The sequence below is a fragment of the Tachysurus vachellii genome, chromosome 11 (assembly GCF_030014155.1).
Source record: "Tachysurus vachellii isolate PV-2020 chromosome 11, HZAU_Pvac_v1, whole genome shotgun sequence".
Classification (NCBI taxonomy): domain Eukaryota; kingdom Metazoa; phylum Chordata; class Actinopteri; order Siluriformes; family Bagridae; genus Tachysurus; species Tachysurus vachellii.
This window is the reverse complement of record NC_083470.1, coordinates 14,561,391-14,577,664: the sequence shown is the minus strand read 5'-3', so window position 1 is coordinate 14,577,664 and position 16,274 is coordinate 14,561,391. Positions and strand designations below refer to the sequence as shown.

The 16,274-nt window shown below is 37.3% G+C and overlaps 1 protein-coding gene across 3 annotated transcripts; it reads right to left on the bottom strand.

Moving 5' to 3' along the window:
* Positions 1 to 1,159: 1,159 nt before the first annotated feature.
* Positions 1,160 to 16,026, bottom strand: cdc14b (cell division cycle 14B). Of its 3 annotated transcripts, XM_060881377.1 has the most exons (16): positions 15,698 to 16,026; positions 14,500 to 14,590; positions 13,614 to 13,689; positions 13,380 to 13,472; positions 12,915 to 12,991; positions 12,765 to 12,831; positions 12,626 to 12,688; positions 12,430 to 12,517; positions 12,102 to 12,332; positions 11,121 to 11,259; positions 10,597 to 10,759; positions 10,220 to 10,320; positions 3,176 to 3,292; positions 2,831 to 3,038; positions 1,890 to 1,952; positions 1,160 to 1,764 (listed from the first exon to the last, which is right to left on the bottom strand). In XM_060881377.1, the coding sequence occupies exons 1-16, from the start codon at positions 15,798 to 15,800 to the stop codon at positions 1,750 to 1,752; spliced, it is 1,695 nt and encodes a 564-aa protein (XP_060737360.1). In that variant the 5' UTR covers positions 15,801 to 16,026; the 3' UTR covers positions 1,160 to 1,749. The 3 variants fall into 3 exon arrangements, 2 of the variants coding, with proteins under 2 accessions (XP_060737360.1, XP_060737358.1); XR_009649178.1 differs by lacking the exons at positions 1,890 to 1,952; positions 2,831 to 3,038 and adding an exon at positions 7,169 to 7,322 and having other exon boundaries at positions 15,698 to 16,025; XM_060881375.1 differs by lacking the exon at positions 1,890 to 1,952 and having other exon boundaries at positions 15,698 to 16,021.
* Between the last annotated feature and the right edge of the window lie 248 nt (positions 16,027 to 16,274).

The window sequence follows — 16,274 nt, the reverse complement described above, 5'->3', positions numbered from 1 at the left end:
GACAGGTGACCTTATTACTAAAGTCTGCCAAGAGTAAACTGGACACTAACGTTTCTATGAATTTCTACTAATTCATATTCTAGAAGGCTCACAATAAGTGCTTGATAGAAATAACATGACGTAATTCATGTGATATCATAGAAGGGTGTGATCAGCATTCATTTTGACGTCATGATTTATGCGTTTCAAATAGTTATTATGCATACATACACAAGATATACTGCAACTAAATAAGATTCAAGTTGTTTTTGCTACGCTTGAAGACATCTGGGTTTGAGATCAAAGATGAATATCAGACAATAGATCTCATTGTCAGTGTTCATTTCCTGATATTTACACCTAGATGTGATAAATATCTTAGAACATGGCACTTCTGATAACAGACCACACAGTTTTTAGGTGAACAAGTGTCGGAACAAAGGGTCTTTTAGGTAGAACATAAGTTAAAAAAAAAAAAAAAAAAAAAAAGGAAACCATAATTGGTTTTCTAGATGTTTCTAAAAAGCCTGAATTCTTTTTGCTACAACTATCATCAGTTCTGTTACAGAAGTAGTCATGAAATCCCAAGACACCAACACCTGGTTAAGGCATTGGACTTCTGATCAGAAGGTTGTGACGGAATCTCAGGACCACCAAGCTGCCATTCCTGGGCCCCTGAGCAAGCCCTTAACCCTCAATTGCTTTGCTGTATAAAATGATTAACCCTCAACTGCTTTGCTGTTCAAATAATGTAGTTTGACCCATTATGGTTATGTTCGTAACAGAATTGCTGAAATATTGCACAATACAGAGAGCAAATAATTTCTTCATGCATCAAAATCAGGACAATGAATTTGGACCTTCTGGGTAGCATTGCAACTTCAAATAGTTTCTGCAGACCTCAAAAAGCATAAGATGATTTATAGTTGTCTCCTCACAGTTCCAGGGACTGTGGCTTGTTTATAAACTTGAGTTACTGTTAGTGTGAACATGTAGTTCCTCCACATTTCTAGATTCCTTCCACCACACAAACACATCTGAAGGTTAAGTGCCTTTGCTAAAATGCTCTTAGACTGCAATCTCCATCAGGATGTATTTCCACCTCTTGTCCAGTGCTCCCAGACCAGGATAAAGTGGTTACTGATTGAAGGACTAAAATGGATCAACGACAAAACACAGATCCTTTACAAACCAAGCTTTATAGAACAGAAAATATAAATGAGATAAAACATGAGGTACTCTAAGAAATAGAAAATATAATTGAACATGAATAAACCAAAGGTTATTACAGTATTTACAAGTATAAATGTACAACAGGTCTTTCAGAACTATCAAATATTTTTTTACACATACACAGCATTCAACTGTGAAACAAAGATTGTTAAATGAAGGTTTCTCACTATAGCTTTCAGATTTATCAGGGCACAGAGGCAACCAAGCTGCAGAAACATTAGTAAGAAATTGTACTAATGACAAGGCTACATTCTGGACATTGGCTCATGATTCATGGGGGAAAAAAAAAAAAAAAAAATTCAAAATGAAAATAAAAATCACATAAAATTACAAATTCCCCCATAATTTCACTTTTTGTTCAAACATAAAATGTCTTTTGTAGATAAAATTATAGAAGCTTGGCAAAATAAAAGTTTTTCATCAGAGTAGGCTGTTTTGATACAGGAATAATGTAAAAAAAAGAATTAAAAAGAGAAATCCAGGTTTTCCTAATGTTTTCCTAAATGATCCATTTAACGCAGCAGCGGTGTTCTAGCTTTAGGGACTGCAGGACTGTAAAGAGAGAAATCTCAGATTAACAGTTTGAAAGGCATACATTTTCTTAACTAAGAAAAGATTAAAGGCTGAAGATGTAGAAGAAAGCCAAGAACAGGGAGAAAGATTGAAAGAGGAAATACCATAGTCTTGTAAAGCGCAATGATTGCAAAGAGTGCAGCTTTTTCCTTCCTCTGGACACAGTTCTGTTACAAGTAGGATGTTAAAGCAAAAACAGAGACACATTTTTAACTATCAATAATCAATTTTAACTGTGCAGATCACTGAGATTGAGAAATCATATATATAATAATAATAATAAAAAAAACTTCCATAAATCGTAACTTGACAGTAATTTGCTGAACCCTTGGGATTCTGTGCGAACGACAAGCAGACAATCAAATTCCAGGACTGTTTGAATCCTGAACCAAACATCACAACTTTACAGCTATACACATGGACTATGCTTGAGTTGTAAACCGATCCATTTATAACCAAAAACCCATCACCACCAGCCTTGTAAGAGACTATCGACTTTGTTTCTTTAATTGCAGGGTGTACTTCTCTTCATTTACACTTGTATATGATATTACATAGCAATTCATTCAAATACCACATTCTATATGCTGCAAATTATATTTAAATCAGGATCTAAAAGAAAATTATGAATATACACAGACTATAGACGTGGAGTAAAATGATTGTATGTTTATTCTGGTTTTGTGTGCATTGAGCGACACCTATAGTGTCTGCATGGTCACACTGAATTCTGGTTAGATATTTACAGTTGTTCCAACTTTTACCAAAGTTTCAATAAACACTGTTGGACCTATGGCCTTTCTTAATAATAAATAAATCATGCTGCTGCCACCTTAACAATGGACTGGCTGGAAGGTTGCTTATGCAAACCAGTTGTGCCTGGTCTACATTCTAGATTTTTTTTCCCCTAACTGCAAGAGGCAATAGCTGGAATCATTTGGAAAATGCAAATCAAATTAAGCAGGTCTGAAAGGACAGGTAAAGTCATGCAGGAAGTCAAGCACAGCAAAAGGGAGTAATACATATATTACGGTTATTGACTTACTACATTGATACTCAGGCTGTGAACAAATGACTCAGTTGAGGAAGGAATAGAAGGATCGCTGCTTATTGGGATTATGTGCTTTATGTTTGATTTCTTGCTCAGTCTATCTGTAGCCATTGAGTTAACGGCACACAACTCATACTTGTTATCATTGGCCATTACAGGCAAATTGCCTAAAGACCGTGCAAGTCTGGAATGTAATAACAGGCTGTGAAATGGAAGGGAAAGGATCATTTGCACAATATGAGACTGATGAAGCAGACTATTAAGTGTGCTTGTTTTAAGATGTCAAATTAACAAAATACTGTAGAACAGAAAGACTTGGGCTATCATAAAAACACCCACCTGCTCTCTCTGTTGGAGCTTAGCGTGGTTCTTGTTCGTTTTCTAGCATCCTCGTTATCTGAGGGACTTTGAGATGTTACAGATTTACAACTCTGTGCACTTGATTGCAGAATGACCCTGCATAAACATACAGAAAAAACACAAGATTCAAAAGATTAAACAGAATCCAAAAAAAACAAAACAAAAAACCTGGGCTCTTCCACCAGGTTACCCCAGTGAGTGGAAGCTGACTTAAGTTGGTTTGTGCAATTCTGTGCAAAAGAAATTGGTTTTAAAACTGAAGAAAAGAGAAAAAACCAGAGGGTGGTGTTAATATATCTATTCACAAGACAGGAATATTTATTAAAGAATTCCTAATCCACTAGAAAAGGGACAGGGTTGACAACACCACTACAGATGTAGGCATGTTTCATGAACAAATACAAGGAATGACTAATGCTTTAGATGACTGCACTGTAAAAATCAAAACAAAAATCACATAGGAACTAGATTTGTAAAGTTCCTCGCGACAAACTTTGATGTTGGCTTTGACGAGGCAAGTATTCGCAAAGGCCGGTGCTTTTTGGAGGCGAGTGGACATAAGGGTCAGTGTTACTTTTGGAGGCAAGTGGACAGAAAGATAGGGTGTCAAAACATTTGGAGGCAAGTGGAGACGAGCATGTGACGTCATCCGAATTCTCCTGAGGAAGTTCCCCTCATTGTGCTGAGTGTTTTGATATGTCACATGTCCATGTTGTAAAAAGTTTTGATTTTGCATATTTTGGGGCGGGGCTGCAGGACAACCGAAAGGCCAGTCGGTACACCAATTTAACTCTGTTCAGAGTATCACCCTAAAGGAGCTGGCAGAGTTTGGTGTAGATAGTTTGAAAGGTTGCCAAGTTATAAACCTCCAAAGTTTATAATGGGAGTCTACGGGAAAAAAGGCAAATTTGAGACCCGGTATCCGAAGTACCGGTACTCGGATCACTTAGAAAAGTATTAGCAACAAACATCAGACCAGGGTCTACAACATATCCCAGTTTGGTGCATGTGGCTCAAAAGCCCTAGGAGGAGTTTCTCTTGATAAATTTTTGTCCAAGCTTAAATAGGAAAACAGAATGTTGGCTTCTACAAAGCCAACATAATTAAAAAGGGGGAAACATTTTCATACAAATTGTATTCTACACATAAATTAATGAAAGGATTTGTATTTTAATGAGTACCAATTCATATACTGCTTATGTGCAGCAGTCAGCAGTGTATTCAGTGCTACATACATACATACATACATACATACGCCTCGAGATACGAGTGCTCCGACATACGAATTTTTTGTTTTTGGAGCCGCCGCTGAAACAAAGATCCCCAACAACCACGTGTGCTCTGTTTCCCCACCTCAGCTTCCCGCGTCTCACTCGGTTAAAGCCGCCTTTCCACTGCACACGACGGCCAAGAAAACGGACGTCATTCATTTCCTATGGAGAGTCGCAAAGGGGCTACGCGAGGTGCCGACCATCTGCGGATCCGTAATTTTCGGAAATGAACCGTAAACTTGTGTGACTACACCGCATCTGGTATGCCGACCGGACAGGTTTTTATTAAAACGACCGGCAGATGTTAGTGAGGAAAGAGTGACAAAAAAAGCAAAAACAAGTGAAGAGAAAAGCGATGAAGAAAATTAAGCAAAATTAATGTAAAGAAAACAGAAATTGTAGCAATTAAGTTTAATTATGTTAAGAGAATTTCAGTTCTGTCAGGACCACTTTGTCAAATGAGAATTTATTAGATGATTATGCATACAGTTAGTGTTGGCGGTATGGTTCTGTTCTGGACAAGAATCCACGTGCCCGTCCGCATGCATGGACAGAGCGGAGAGAGCAGTGAAAATAGAATAAACCCCACGTATAACCGAACCACCAATCATGCATAGTATTAGATATGCTCGCTTACGTGTTTTTGGAAAGCAACAAATGAATGAATTGATAAATAAATAATTAAATAATTAGAGAGAGAGGGAGAGAAAAATATGTGGAGATTTATGACGTAAACTGGTACAACGAACACAGGTTCAGGAGTCGGGGTTGGAGGAGGGAGTTTAGATCGCGGCAGCAGCTAGAGCGGCTCTATGAATGGGAATTTAAACGGTTGGGTAATATGGATGTCGTAACCGGATTGGTGCACGCCGTAGACAGCTGATTAACAGCTGATGCACGCTTGACGACGTGGCCTGCCAGAACTAACGCGATGCTTGATTTAAGTTCGTTAATTTTTGTGAAGTTTAGTTAAGTTCCATTTAAGTATAAAGTAGCATTAAGAGTGTACAGTAGCGAATAAGTGAACGAAAGCGAAAGTGTACGTATGAGACAAAATTGCTCCTGTTTACTCCTCCTTCAACCTCCGTGCGCATCTTCCGTAAACTTTACGGCGTAAAGTAAAACCAGTTTATTTTTTTAACATTCTCTTATTACTATATGTTTTTATACAATTTGTCATTTATAAAATACAGGTACTGTAAATTTTTCATATTCAAAACACAAACAAAACAACTGGAGTGGAATTTTGCGAGCTGGAAAGGATTAATGGGATTTCAATTCATTTAAATGGGGAAAATTGCTTTGAGATACGAGCAAAGTCACGGAATGAATTAAACTTGTATCTCGAGGCATCACTGTATACACACACACAATGTATGCATGTGTGTAAATTAGATGCCATCCCTTAACTCTAAACAAATCAGTGAACAGAAATATGGGGCAGTCAATGAAGTCCTTGAAGGCATCAAATCCATTTTGACAAAGTAAAAACACGAAGTGTAACTTGCCAAACGTCGGTTATTGTCATTTATATATTTTTATATTTTACACTACTATGTTAGCCTTTGTAGTGGATTTTAAATTTCATGAGTGTTTATATGTGCTTACATAGTAAATTTTTTGTGTCAGACTAGGGAGATAGAGAACAGGAATCCCATGTTCCCGCCATAAACAGAACTACCACAAATGTTCCTGCCATAAACATTCTATGTTTTGAAAGGATGGAAATTTAGTAGAGTGTGGGTGCATGTGCTTGATAAGATCTGACTTTACTGAGGTGGCTGAGAAATCATAAACACAAGCACACACATACCAGGCTACACAAACACACACCTAGGGTATAAAAGGGAGAGCTGAATCACTAATCTTTGCCTCTTCACTGTGTAGACTTGGCACTCTACACTGTATGGAAGACACCTTTTGCTGCAGCAAAATAAATACCATCTTTACTTCTTTGCTGTTACCAACAACTCTGAGTCTGACGGTTATTTATATGTAGATCAAAAATGCCACACCTTTTGAACCACATCTAGCTTACCAGTGTATTGCTGAAGAAAAATAAGCTAAAATTTAACAGTGAAATGTAATGTGCTTTGACCATGTATTGACTCATACTATGGAAATATGTGGTTGCTGATCTATTTATAGTGATTTAAAAAAAAAAAAAAAAAAAAAAAAAACTTAATGTTTACATTTCTTAACTCCTTTATGGTTTTCCAATTAATTTTAATACATTTTTACTCCAAGTTGGTGTGGATTTATTCTCAACTGTCTATTCTAAATCTATTCTAAACTGCAGCAACAATTTCATTACATGAGGGAAGCAGTACACAAATGCCAAATGGACCAAAGCCAACTGTGGGAATCAGGTTAATGTATTGTGATGGCATTGCAAAGCCATGAAAATCCCTGAAGTCTCTGTGTAGAAATAGAGTGTAGAAGTTTCCTGCATCTCACCACCAACTCTCAAATGGAAACACATAAAACGTGGTGTTTAGGGGTTTTTCAGCAAAAAAAACAGGCTTGCCCACAAAACTGTGTGTAATGTATAAAAAGAGCACCTAACAAAACAAAACAAACAACTAAAAACTAAAAACATGACACTTGGCCCCTGTGAGATTGCTGGATGATTCCTAAAAAACCAAGATAAGATCAGAAATGGTGGAATCATGGGAGACATAAGAGACATGAACACACTTACAGCATTCCAAGTCCAGAGAGTGGTACAGGCACGACAGTTCACTTACAATCCCGACCTGCCTACACAGTAATGGAAGACGGAAGAGGGGAAGCCAAACAACAGCCACCACAGGACAAGGCTACAAAGTGAAGAAACCAGCATAGCTACCAGCCATCTAAACACGAGGGAGGGACAGTTCAATTATACAACAAAATAAGAAGGAAGGAGAAACACATACACTTCCAGACAAAAGGCTTTGGTACTCTTTCCGCCACTGCAGACGAAATCAAGCCCAGGTTTTACCATGTTTATTATATTCTGCCTCACCATCCACTTTAATAGGAACATCTGACCTTATTTATACAGTTATTCAGTCATTCATTCCTGTAGCAGCAGCACAATGCATGAAAGCATGCAGATACAGGCCAAGAGCTCCGATTGCCTGTATCAGAACAGGGAAAACTTCAATCATGGCATGGTTTTGCAGAAACAACTCTACTTGGAATTCCACAGGGAAAAAAAAATCATCTATGGGTGGAAACACCTTGTTGATGAGAGGTCAGAGGAGAATGACCAGATTGTTTTGGGCTGCCAGGATGGATACAGTAACTCAGTCTCTGTAAGCATGTGAGAAGAAAAGCATCTCAGCATGCACAAAAGTCAAGAGTAGAACCTAAAACCTAGAACCTTCTGCACATACATCAAAATTTGGTAACTAAAGTTTGGTAGTTCTTGACTATCAATAATCTGTATTGTGCTGCTGCCCCATTACTGAATGGATGGATATCTGGGTAAATGATCAGAACAGGTGTTCCTATTAAAGTTGATAATGATTGGCTGTTGTGTTTTACTGAATTTGAAAAAGAGTTTGAAACAAGTACCATGTGAGGATCAAAAAAAAAAAAAAAAAAAAAAAAAACGCTTGTAGAAAAACTCTTGAGCTCTACACATAGTTGAGCTGATCCAGCCTGCAGTGATGGGGGGGAAAGATAGGCGTCTTAGGCAATGTTAGATATTTAAAGGCCATGCATTAACAGTATTAATGCCAACCATCATGCAAAAGGAAAATTTATACTGAACATAGCCACAACACCCCAAAGCTCCATGCAAGTCAAATAGGATTTATCTTGTGTAAAAATGCTAGACAGTAAGTAGGGAAATAAATATATACTTGTGCATCTCAATAAATAAACATTAGTTCATTCATATGAGTAATTCAACTCAAGTAGAGAAACCTGGCTGGGGTCAAGGCATCAAGAGCCACCACACACAGACGTGTCAAGGAATTTGGCTACAGTTGTCGTATTCCTCTTGTTACGCCACTCCTGAACCACAGAAGTGGAAATCAAGGACCTAGAGTCTGGAGGAAGAGTGGAGAAGCTCATAGCTTCTTGAAGTCCAGTGTTAAGTTTCCACAGTCTGTGATGTTTTTGGGTGCAACGCCATCTGCTACTGTTGCTTCATTGTGTTTTTTGAAATCCAAAAGTCACTGCACCCCAGTTTACCAAGAAATTTTAGAGCACTTCATGCTTCCTTCTGCTGACGAGTAGAGCAAAGAGACCAAACAATGCAGATGAGCTGAGGGCCTCTGTCAAAGAAACCTGGGCTTCCATACCACCTCAGCAGTGCCACAGACTGATCACCTCCTTGCCATGCCAAATTGAGGCAGTAATTAAAACAAAAGGATCCCCAACAAGTACTGAGTACATATACAGTAAATGAACATACTTTCTAGAAGGCCAACAATTCACTAAAAATGTTTTTTATTGGTCTTATAAAGTATTAAATTTTTTTGAGATAGTGACTTGGCAGGTTTTTATTAAATGTGAGCCAAAATCACAATTTAAAGACCCAAAGACTTAAACTACTTCAGTCTGTGTGTACTGAATTTATATAAATACACAAGTTTCACTGTTTGAGTCGAATTGCTGAAATAAATGAACTTTTCCTCGACATTCTAATTTATTGAGATGCACCTGTATCTGGGCTCTTCAGGCCCAAATTTAACAATCCAGTTCTCATTTTACATACAAACATGTTCAATATAACTTCTTTTAAACTTATACTTCATCCCTCTACATACAACAATAAATTGCATAAACAAAGTATTTTTAAAACATGAACTGTACTCCATTATTTATAAACACATTGCTGTTTTCTTCCATTTTAAACTGCATGAATGCAGACACTATTCATATAAAAAAGGAAAAAAAGTTAATATTCATGTTATATCCTTAGAGCATGAAATCAACATGACATGTATTGTCAGCATTTGGTAGTACAATACCTATGGACTTCTGTTAGATACCTGAGGCAGTACAATAACAATCCAAAGCACAAATCCAAGTCATCAAAAGACTGTCAGAAGGTGATCAGCATTTTGGAATGGCCCAATCAGTGTACTGATCTAAAACACTGAAACCTGTGGAATGACTAAAATTGTGCGGAAGATCTCCTTGTAATATAATCTGAAGCATTTTTCAAGTTTTAGTTTATGGCATTGAACACTGGAATAAAAAACAAACAAAAAAAAAAAAGAACTCAAAAATCAGGATATGCTAAAAACTCTTGTATTATAAATTCAAGGTGCTTTGACAGTTTTTCAGTTAAGGGATGTACTCTTATTCAAGCAGGATATTGTAAACCCTCCCCCAAATGTCTCTATGTGATTTTCACTTGAATTGTTTTCACACTGAAGGTAACAGTTGTAAATATTTGTTAATTTTTTGCCCACCTATACATTCAATAAACAGCTCAGTACATGAGGATAGGTTACTCTATTGGGCTAAGTGCAAGCATGTTTGTAGTAACATTTCCTGCTGTACAGCATCACAAAGCCACCATACACAAATGACAATATCTTATCTTTATTTTAAAGTGTTTAAACTTTTAAACTTTTGACACTGATCTGAACGATAAGACTTTTTTGACCTTGTGCAAATCCATGCAAAATTATAGTGTGTACCAAATCTAAATATGCAATTTGGGCAATAGTGTTATACTGTTTCACTATTCTAAAATACATTCTCATGGAATAAAGAGCACATAGTCAAATAAGATGGAAATACTTACGATAAAGAACCTGTGGATGCTCTGGACTGCCGTTTGCTCTTCAGCGCCCTCAGTTTGTCACCCTGAGTGAGGCCGTTGTGCTCCTCTTCTCCGTCATTATACTGAGGAAGTTTAAATAAATAAATAAATCAAATGCCATATAATAATGAAAACTACAAACAGATTTTTTTTTTATTTACAGTAACAAGCATTTTCACCTATGCTCCAAGAGTTTATCTAATATTTGTTATCTGAATCTCAGATCTTAAAATGACTGGAGATATTGAAGTGGATTTGTACAGGTTCTATAAGTTGCAGATCTGAAAAACTCCCATTTACTTGAGTTTTTACTTACTCATTTTTTTCATTTCATGTAAAATATTTCACCTCCTACTCACCATATCAGCTTTTCTTGCTGCACTGTTCTTATTTTTCCCATTGATGGAAATGTCATCTACTCCTGACAAAATTCCTGTAATGGCTGTTTTGTTTACACCATTTTCCTGTTCACATTGCTCCTGCCGATACAGATCACCCTCCACCCAGAGACTGGACTGCTGACTGTTGGATCATGGCACAGAATATAAAAAAATTATTTTTTATATTATATATATATATATATATATATATATATATATATATATATATATATATATATATATATATATATATATATAAAAAATCACACATACATGCACACAAAACATATATATACACACACCTCGTACACAGCGCAACACACAGCACTTGGTAATGTTTGCAGTAACAGCGAGAGAAAATATAATAATGAAAGGTGCTCTTAACATACAGCAGACGTGCAATCTGACAATTTTCAATGGCTGTCTATATAATATACTTTGTATGTGCAGGGTGAAAAAGGAATGTTTTTTTTTGCACTGCCTTGGACCAAAGCTTTACTCACTCCTCAACAAAGTTCTGCTGAGGTCCGATCACTGAGCCGGGCCGGCAGATTCTGATCCAGGCGATGGCCTCGGCTGCAGTCAGTCTAAAGTGTTTCATTAGGTAGCAGGCTATTAGAGTTCCAGTGCGACCCAGGCCAGCTGAAAACCACACAATCAGATCATTTATCTAAATGATATAACAACTTTACATTCTTAAAATGATTAGCTGATCAACAAACCACAAGCATACACCACAAGTAAGATGTGTCAATAGCAGGTATATTTAACTACAAATTGTGACAATCCTGCAAACATATTCGGTTAGAAAATTTTAAAACAGGTAAATATTAGGACTGGCAAGAGGTCACCTTTAAATGTTTAATCAGAGACAGGATCACTTCAATTTGACGTGGGTCTGCTACATAACCAATTCTGACTGCACCATAGATTATGAACATATGAGAAATCTGTTTTGATCTTAAAGTGGAGAATAAATACACATGTCTCTGTCCAATCATCTTAAAATGTGGTTTCTCACCCATTATTATTTCTTTAAACAAGGCATGACATCAGTTTAGTAATCAGAAGAGTAAATACAATTTTAAAAACTAAAAAAAAAATTATTTATCCATCTATCTATATCTAGAGAGAGAGAGAGAAATACTGTAAAAGAAAAAGAAAAAAAAGGCTTATTTCCTGATGTGCACATTCAACTAAATTTACATGAAAGCACATGAGGTTTATCTGCTACAGAAGCTGTTCTTGTTTAACTACTGGACTCACTAGATTACAGCCAGTTTCCCCTAAATCTATAAATTCTGTTACAGTATTTTGAAATACAGAGCTGAGCAAAACTTCTTTGCTAGGGTTGAATCCTGACCATGGTTTACCAGTTGATGAGCCCTGAGTGTAGTAGTTAAAATATTTAAAATCTGCAGTTACACTTAATCATAATATTGGACACCTTAAACTAAATATTAGCCAAAATGTGTGCATTTTACCTTTACAGTGAACAGCTATGGCACCATCAGCATTTTCACAAATATTTATGAACTTGGCAACTATGGCATCATTAGGTGTGCTCCCATCAACAAAGAACAGGTCATAGTGATCGAATCCCATATCTGTGAACCGCTTGGCATCATACATTTTTTTGTTCAGTCGTATGACTGTGGTGATGTTGTGCTTCCTGAAATATGGGAAGTAGGCTTCGGGAGCATGAAGAGGATAACCTGGGGGAAAGCGGTAAACCAACATTTTACAACCTGCAGCGAATACATAAAAGCCACCAACTATTATACGCTATATAATAAAACCCCCTTAAATTACCATTCTCAATTTTGCTCTTTGGATGTGGACCACTAAAAGCCAAAAACTTTCCTGGAATAATCCAGTTGAAGTCTCCGTTTTCAGCTCTCTGTGGAACAAAGCTGCAATTAACTATATATACACACAGTTTAAAGAATTGCTGAAGGCACTTTTCACACACTTTCAATACAATCAGAGAAGGACATCAAAGAAGCACCTCATAATGCTCATATTCCTCCACATCAAAGTTGGAGAAATCAAGCCAGCCAAACTGCAGAGCCTAACACAAAAAACAAACATGAACCCCATGTATAGTAATGTGCATAAATTTCAAGTGTATTAAGACTCTGGTTTACCTTGTGCACTGCATGTAAACAATCAAGGATATTCAGGTTGTACATGCAAATTCCAAATGAAGCATCTCTGTAAGAGAAAAGAACCTCTGTATTCATCATAGACCTGTAGTATGTCGCAGAAGAATGAGATTTATCTTAAATAGCATTTACCGGAAAGGAAGATATGTGGCATTTCTGGAGACTAGAAGACTATAAGTTTCCTCTGGTGTTTTCTGGAGATGCATCACCTTCAGGGGACAAAAACAAAACATCCTCTCACATTTGTTTTTGAGATTATTTTACACATTCTTCTTTTAAAGCAAAAGTGTTCTCAAAATTGAAGCCATTATAGGCTTCTCCATTTTATCATAATCCAGAAGATTAAGGGTAGCACCATCACTCAGAAGGAGCAAAAGACAGCAAAGAAAAATTATTTCCTCTAATGCCATCATAGTTTTCTTTGCAGTCTTTCAACTAGAGTAAGACAATTGATCAGCTAATGACTAAAAGTAGAGAACAAACCAATTCCAGAGAATTAAACCAACTGCATGTACATCATTGGATAAGTTTCCTCCAAATGCACAAGTTGCCTCTATGTATACCCAACACATGAATAGGCTTCAATTAAATACTCACAGCATACGATCCTATTAAATAAGCAGCATTTGCTTGTTTTTTTTTGTCCCCACAGGTATAGAACACAATCGTCTTTCTGGAATGTGCCAAAGACTGCAGTAGGAGAAAATTAAATTTACAACAACACATTTAACACCATGTGAAGCATATATAATTACAGTAATTTCAATTTGATGGAATACAAAAACAAAAGTTGAGACTCTTCTTATACTAAAGTGATAAAAACTCCATTACCTTGAGCTTCTTGGTGAGTTTGCAACAGAAACGATAAAACATAGCCAGGTTGAGGGGACCAAAGTCTGCATAAAAGCTGTTTACATAAAGAAAGGTATTAAAACATTATATACCTACTGACAAACAGAAACATGGGAAAACAGGATAACTGGAACTTTATTACTAATGCTGTTATAACCACACACGTTATAGGTCTTTTGGAGTGTGAGGAGCACTATTGAACACTATTGACTCTTTGGTGGCCTCAGCCATCTTCTATGGAGTGGTCTGTGGAGTGGACTGCATACAGGAAGAGATTAGACAAGCTGATAGAGAAGGCCAGCTCAGTCCTGGGGATTCCCCAGGACATTGTACAGGAGGTGGGAGAAAGGAGGACGGTAGCTAAGCCATCATCATTGATGAAGAATGACTCTCACACCCTGTACGTAACAGTTTCATCTTTGAGCAACTCCTTCAGTGACAGACTGTTGCATCCTAAATGTCTGAAGGTCTTTTCTCCATGCTGCTATTAGACAGCATAATCAGAGCTGATCCCAGTAAACCTCTCACCATAATGCACACCACTATGACTATTATGCAATAACACCTTGTTACAATTTCAAGCAAATTGCACTACATAATATTGCAGTTTAAAAAAAAAAACTGCAATATTATGTAGTGCAATTTGCTTGAAATTGTAACATCTGTATTGTTTGCTCCTTTTTTCTATTTATACACTACTGTATAATATGTTTCTACTTTAAATTTGCACTTTTCTTTCTTTGTTGCTGTAACAACAAAGAAATTTCCCCACAGTGGGACGAATAAAAGGTACATTTTATCTTACACCTAATGATATTCAGCATGATCATGAACAAGTGCTACTGTAATCACAACACACACTTACTTCTCATAGGACAATTCTTCATCTATGCAGAAACAGTGTCTTTCAGGAGTGCTCCTGATCTTCTGACTGAGGACAGCGAAATAGAGCTGATCTGCAATAACAGGAACACGTTGTGTAATTTCTCATTCTCCAGGCTGTAGATTAAACCCATATAATCTGATCTGTGTATAATCTGAACAAACAAACACGGCACGTGCCTGCTGCAGATTTGAACGTGCGTCCCGGAAGTAGCTGTTAGACGGAGATCCGAGTACCAACCGGACAAAGAAAATACTCCTTAAATACACGACAATAAAACTTACCTTTGATTATTTCAATGCTGTTGGAAGGGTCGCTGTTTTCTGTAGACATGCTGATTCTCAAAGCGCAGTAAAACTTTTTTAAGTTAATTTTGGTTTGTCTAAAGTATTTTTTTGATCGTTCGGTTCAATGTCCACAATAAAACAAGAAGTTAAAATTTACATATAAAACTAAACCGCTGTGCTTAACTTTTGCTTAAACATTGTAAACATTAGCGACAGAGAGCTCAGTTTAGTGATATAACAGGAACAAGATTTAAATCTCGCCCGTTCTTTAACTATACGCTTTGGTCGACTTTAACCCTCTTCGTTCAAACTCTATTGGCGGAGCCGTGTAAATGACACGTCAATCATCCTAAGCCCCGCCCAACACAATTTTAAAGTTAAGCGCAGGGGGGCAGAAGCTCTTCTAATTGGACCGCTGCCCAAGCAACGTTGCCAAGGAGAAGAGCTTCAGACAGCCAATAGAACCGCGCTGGACTCAAAGCTTTGATCCTCAAACTAATTACGTCTCAAACACTGTGATTTATATTGAACAACAGAGCGCGAGCTGTTATTGTAACACGGTTAATAATAATAAAATAATAATAATAATAAGATTAAAATCAAAGCATTGCATTGCATTTAGGCTTTTTCACTGATAGTTTTACACACAGCAGCTGCATAGAAATAAAAGCCATCAAAGTGTCACAACAACGAATCCCTTAGACAGCATTGTATCTGAACTGAATTGCACACAGTCAGTCATGTAATATCATGACTAAAGTTTATACTCAGGCTCTTTGTGTCATGTTTATAGGAACTACGTATCTACGAGTCTGTCTATAAACAGAAGGCCTTCAGATGGCGGTTTCTTGTTCAACCAGCAGCAAAATCATCCCCTAAAGGTGTTTATTTACCAGTGATCTCGATGTAAATGTGAGCCGTGGGCTTGTCCGCTGGACTGTTTACAGCGCAGTGTCTTTTCCTCGCTTCAGCTCGTCTCTGTCGCTTCCGCTTCATGCTTCACTTCCACAAGCTCGTCTCTCACATTACAGTAACGCGCTTTGTTTCGCTGCAGTTATTCTTCAGGCTCTGACATAAAGGCTGGATCACACTTCGACACCACACACGTTATACAGAAGGGCTTTTCTGTCTCCCACCGCCGATGCGTACTGAAGCAAGTTTCTAAGTCGTGTCGGCGTCGTGACGTCATCGCGTCGTGAACTGCGCCGCGTCGCCTTAACTAAGATCAAATAAATTCTCTAACTTCTACAATTCTACAATTCTACACAGAATTCATGACCCTTACATTAAGAACACAAAAATGGTGTCTCACACCTTCAAAGCTCCTGGTAGACGTGTGGACGGGTGTCGGGTGTGACACACACTATGGCTATGTTATATATAATACAATATATATTAAATATAAGTTTAATGTACACTGCACAAACTATTAAGAGTGTGTAGCTATGCGTTAATTTTATGCCAGCTGCA

Coding starts and splice junctions, on each gene's coding strand:
- cdc14b (XM_060881377.1), bottom strand. CDS start 15,800: ATGAAGCGGAAGCGACAGAGACGAGCTGAAGCGAGGAAAAGACACTGC. Junction 13,690..14,499: donor GAAGAATTGTCCTATGAGAA/GTAAGTGTGTGT, acceptor TTATGTAAACAG/CTTTTATGCAGACTTTGGTC. Junction 12,832..12,914: donor GCCACATATCTTCCTTTCCG/GTAAATGCTATT, acceptor TTTCTCTTACAG/AGATGCTTCATTTGGAATTT.